This window comes from Dipodomys ordii, unplaced genomic scaffold (genome assembly GCF_000151885.1).
Source record: "Dipodomys ordii isolate 6190 unplaced genomic scaffold, Dord_2.0 Scaffold32, whole genome shotgun sequence".
NCBI lineage: Eukaryota > Metazoa > Chordata > Mammalia > Rodentia > Heteromyidae > Dipodomys > Dipodomys ordii.
In genome coordinates this window covers 16,850,224-16,855,482 of record NW_012267248.1, presented here as the reverse complement: position 1 = coordinate 16,855,482, position 5,259 = coordinate 16,850,224, and the positions used below count along the sequence as shown (strand labels likewise).

The 5,259-nt window shown below is 43.1% G+C and overlaps 1 protein-coding gene across 3 annotated transcripts in view; it reads right to left on the bottom strand.

Annotated features, from left to right (window-relative positions):
• The window catches only part of Gabrr1 (gamma-aminobutyric acid (GABA) A receptor, rho 1), a 33,359-nt gene that overhangs the window by 16,618 nt on the left and 11,482 nt on the right, over nt 1-5,259 (bottom strand). Inside the window, exon 2 of one of the 3 annotated variants that reach the window (XM_013016652.1) lies at nt 1,896-1,946. The exons of 1 other annotated variant lie outside the window; for it this stretch is intronic. In XM_013016652.1, coding sequence (XP_012872106.1) covers nt 1,896-1,946 — 51 coding nt within the window. Of the gene's footprint in view, nt 1-1,895; nt 1,950-5,259 lie in introns of all 3 variants that reach the window. One more of the 3 variants, XM_013016651.1, reaches the window with a different exon arrangement.

Below are 5,259 nucleotides of genomic sequence, written 5' to 3'. Positions count from 1 at the left end.
TTCTTTCTTTCTTTCTTTCTTTCTTTCTTTCTTTCTTTCTTTCTTTCTTTCTTTCTTTCTTTCTTTCTTTCTTTCTTTCTTTCTTTCTTTCTTTCCTGTGGAGATAAGAATCTCATGGACTTTCCTCCTGGGCTGGCTCTCAGGCATTAGAGGAAGGTTGGGCTGGAGGGGAATGAGTGGGTGTGGCTGAGCCTGGTTTCCTTGATGTTCATTGGCCACTCTGTGAAGGGAGAATGGATTTACCTAAGTCTGATGCCACCCACCCTGTCTCTATGGGACTTGACTTCTGGATTGCCTCTATGGCAATTCATAGTTATTTTTTTTCTAAGTAATGTATTTGCAGGTTTGGCTTTTTTTTAATGCTTTCATTCACCATTCACCCTCTTCCCTCATCCACAGGTTCTTTTATTGGTTTCTTGTTTATCTGTCCAGACTTGCTTATATAGAAATATATAAGAACAATGAAATAGTCTTAGTTCTCTACTCCTTTACACCCAATTAGCATTTTAGGAACTCTTTTATGTCTACTTGCCTTTCCTTTACTTAATAAGCCTTGGATTTGTTTGCATACCAGAGAACCCCAAGTGCCTTATTCTTTTTGTTATTGTTCTAGTACTAGGGCTTGAACACAGGGCCTGAGCACTGTCCTTTAGCCTTTTTGTTCAAGGTTGGTACTCTACTGCTTGAGCCATAGCTCCACTTCCAGCTTTTTGCTGGTTAATTGGAGATAAGATTCTCATGGACATCCCTGCCTAGGCTGGCTTTGAATTGTGAGTCTCAGATCTCAGCCTTCTGAGTAGCTAGGATAATAGGTGTGCCTGTCTTGTCTTATTCTTTTTACAATGCAGAATTCTTTGAGTGGATATTTCATAAACTACGTGACCAAGCAGTCCCCTAGCAGTAGATGTTTGGATTTACTCCCAGTCTTCTGCCCTTATAAACAGCAGCCTTGAATATTGCTCATTTGCTCATCAGCACAATCTTTGAAATCCATAGATCACCATCCTCCCAGATCCTCCATATGCTGACACCTGGCCAACTCTTCTTCAGAGGAGCTGACACACACTTCCTTTCCCACCGTGTAATGGCTTCCAAACATTGAGCATGTGTTAGCATCTCCCACCGGACTCATTATCATCCAGATTCCTGACCCTCCATAGCCCCTAAGGGTCTGGTACAGTAGGTTTGGGTAGAGGACAAGAATTTGCATATCTGACAAGGTTCAGAGTCCTAGATACTGTTGTAGGTAATACTGTTGCAGGTGATAGGTATGGTGGTCAGAAGAAAAATCTTGAAAAACGCTAGTGCATTTGTATCTACCTCTGTCCTTTGCTATCTTCTTTCCTGAAGGAACTCTCTAGTATTGAGGACCAAGCTACCAGAAGTCTGTCTTCATTCTGCAACTGCCTGCTATATGCCTTTGCACCACATTCCGTGCGCATGATTTTCCAACTGTTAAACATAAAGCTTGATGATTGGCTGGGGTGCGTAGAGGTAACTGAGATGCCAGTTGTGGAAGCACTTTTCCAAGCATAAAGTGAAACACAAAGGGAATACGGCCTTATGGAGCTGAGGAGGGAAGCCGAGAGTAGCCAAGAAAGTGGTTGCCCAGGGAAAGATCTGAACTAGTGAATGAGGACTGAGCAGCCCATGGGTGTGAAAGAGGAAGCTGGGACATGGGGGTGGAGAGTGGGGGAGTGGGGGGGGGGCAGTCACTACTGCTACCCACAGCACTCATACCTTCTACCTCCTTTTAGGGTCCCTTCCTCTCACCCCTCTCCCTCTGCTTCCTGATTGGGGGATGTGGGGGGCTGGAAACACTGCTGAGAATCACTGAGATAGAAGTATGGAAAGAAGCAGCAACCTTAGACTGGTGTGAGCATTTGTGGCCATACCTGACTTGCTTGTGGGCATCTTCATGGGCTTCTCGTCTCTGTCTTTGAGGTCTACTATGAAAATAAAAAAATAAAGACATTCTAGAGACCAGTCTGGGTACTCAAATCAACAAAGCATCTTCACCTTCCATATTTGCTTCAAATCGAATAAAAATAAATGTGTGTGTGTAGGGGGGAAGCATCAATAAGTCATTTAGCCTCTCCATGAGCATTTTCTGAGTGCCTGTGAGGAGCTGGGACTAGAGAATTAAATACTTAGAAAGTCTGATTTGGAAAGGTCTCTCTTAAAATACCTTCCCCACTAGTCTATATATGCTTGAAATTAATTCTTTTAAAGGTTTTTCTTTTTTTCTTTCTGGAAGTTAATTGGAGATAATAGCCTCACAGACTTTCCTGCTCAGGCTGGCATCAAACTGTGATTCTCAGATCTCAACCTCCTGAGTAGCTAGAACTATAGGTGTGAGCCACCAATGCCTGGCTTTTTAGAGAGTTCTTGAAGGTTGACATTATAACTTGAATCCATCAACTATGGGGAGTAGTAGATTGTTTTCTCTTGGGCATCCTTGCCCTCTGGCTACTGGCATGGAAGAAAATGGGTGGTAAGGCAAAAGAACAGGAGGAGGAGAAAGCATTTATTGTTTATTTGCTCCCTTCTTCCATGCCAAGGACCTGTGTCTCTCTTCCCAGGGAGATTTGTGGTTTCCTGCTCTATCTGAGTGCCAAGTTAGTACCCTGAACTTCATCCGTTCTCTGTGAGGAGTCCTTTCAGTCCATTATCATTAGTGAAGCACTGCTGTTTCCTGCTGGATATGCACACATCAGGATGATTGCGTGGGGATTATGTCATCTGTTGCAAAGTGGAACAAGGGCAGGCACATGCTTAGCAGGAGTGGGGCAGGAGCTACCTTGAGCATAGCTGACTCCAAAGAACTCTCAACATAAGGAAGGCATGCATCAGCCCTAATAGGAACACCTGAGTAGACAAACAAGAGACTGAACAAGGAGTCAGATGAGGAAATAAGCTAGACAGGCTCTGTAGGGCAGTGTGTAACAGAGCTGTGTGCTCGCTGCAGGAGGGCTGTCCAGCTCTGAGATGCCACTACGAAGCTGAGTCTAGCGTAGAGGATACTGGGAAGTAGGACTTTTAAAGTGTTTCCTATGGTTGCTCATGACTATTTTAGAAAATTTGTTTATTACATATTCATAAAAATTGGAAAATAGATTAAAATTAAAGGAGAGGATGGAAGAAATTGAGAAATAACCTCTGCCTTCCTGTATATATCCTTGAAGGGGAGAAAGAGAGAGAGAGACAGACAGACAGACAAAGCTGAGTGCTGCTAGCTTTTAAATTCAAGTTATAGTATTTTTCTTGTTTTCCATGTCATTGACATCCTTTTACCACCCCAGATATGTGTGTTAAAGTTAAAATTAAATATAATAAAAAAATAAGAAGAAAGCTAACCCTGCCTGAATACTTACTGAACCTGCGGGATGAGCTGCCCCATATGACATGTATTCATTGGAGCTATTCCTCTCCACACCCTCCCAGGTAGGCCTTCCAGTATCCACAATTTATACAAGAGGGAACTAAGGCATAGAGGATATAAATAACTTTTTAAAGTGATGCAGCCAACAGTCAGATCCAGAAAATCTGACTCCAAGGGATGAAGGCAAGTCAGCCAGTGTCTGTTAGATGATTTGCCTCCTACTGCCAGAAATTTGGTTAGGTGTGGAAGGTCTGCACTTCCTTCCTTCACATAGAAAGGAGCATGGATCTCACAAAAATAAGTGTCTCATATGTGTTTATTGAATAAAGCAGCAGGATGCTATGAAGGAAGAATAGACGTATCTTGAGATGACTTAGGATAACATTGATGATTTCTGGATGAAACAGTAATGTGCTTTCTTTCTTTCTTTTCTTCCTCTCTCTCTCTCTCTCTCTCTCTTCCTTTTTCTTTTTTTGTCCATGGGGGCCTTGAACTCATGGCCTGGGCCCTGTCCCTGAGCTTTTTTGCTCAAAGCTAGTGCTCTACCATTTTGAGCCACAGTGCCACTTCTGGTGCCTAATTGGAGATAAGAATCTCATGGACTTTCCTGCCTGGGATGGCTTTGAACTGAAATCCTCAGATCTGTCTCCTGAGAAGCTAGGATTATAGGTATGAGCCACTGGTGCTCAGCAGAGTGTGTATTTTTTTCAACTCTCATTTCATTTTGGCTAGAACAAAAAATTCTGACCTATGGAACTGCCTGTTATGAGTTTGTTGTAGACCCTTATGCTACATATAGATGGAGTCTTCCCAGGCTGCTCTCTGTATGCTCTGAGATTAGAGTGGTCTGGAGGTGTGAGGACTGAGCCAAGAGGCTCATTCAGCCAATAGCAGGGCACCTGGAAACACTACTTTGTGGTGCTGATAAAAATCATTTAAGGGCTGGAAAGGTGGCTCAGTGGTAGAGTGCTTGCCTTGCATGCATGAGGCCCTGGGTTCGATTCCTCAGCACCACAATCACAGAAAAAGCCGGAAGTGGCGCTGTGGCTCAAGTGGTAGAGCACTAGCTTTGAGCTGAAGAGCTGAGGGACAGCGCCCAGGCCCAGAGTTCAAGCCCCATTACCGACAAAATTTTCAGTGAAGCTGAGCACTGGTGGCTCATACCTGTAATCCTAGCTACTTAGAAGACAGATCTGAGGATCCAGGTTTGAAGCCCAGGCAATAAAGTCTACAAACTCATCTTTAATTAACCACCAGAAACCTGGAAGTGGGGCTGTGGCTCAAAGTGGTAGAGTGCTAGCTTTAAGCAAAAGAGCTTAGGGACAGAACTCAAGCCCCATGTGTGTGTGTGTGTGTGTGTGTGTGTGTGTGTGTGTGTGTGTGTGCTAGCACTGGACTTGAACTTAGGGCATGGGTGCTATCCCTTATAGCTTTTGTACTCATGTTGGCACCCTATCACTTGAAACATAGCTCCACTTCTGGCTTTTTGCTGGTTAATTGGATATAAGAGTTTCATGGACTTTTCTGCCCAGGCTGAGCTTCAAACCATGATCCACAAATTTCAACCTCTGGAGAAGTTAGGATTATAAATATGAGCCACCAGTGGGCAGCTGAGGACTTCTTTTTTTTCCCCCCAAAAATCATTGTGTTATTTTAGTCAAAAAGTAAAGAATAAGAGGTTATAAATTACTAAGGAACATACAGTGAGGACTTTAAAGGTGAACTAGAAACCTTCAGCAGGACAAAAACAAAACAAAACAAAAAAAATAAAACAAAAAAACAAAATCAAACAACTTTCCCTCAGTACTGAGGATCAAACCCAAGGTTTCACGCAAGCCAGTTATCACTTGTGCCACTTTCTTTTCTTTTTTTTTTTT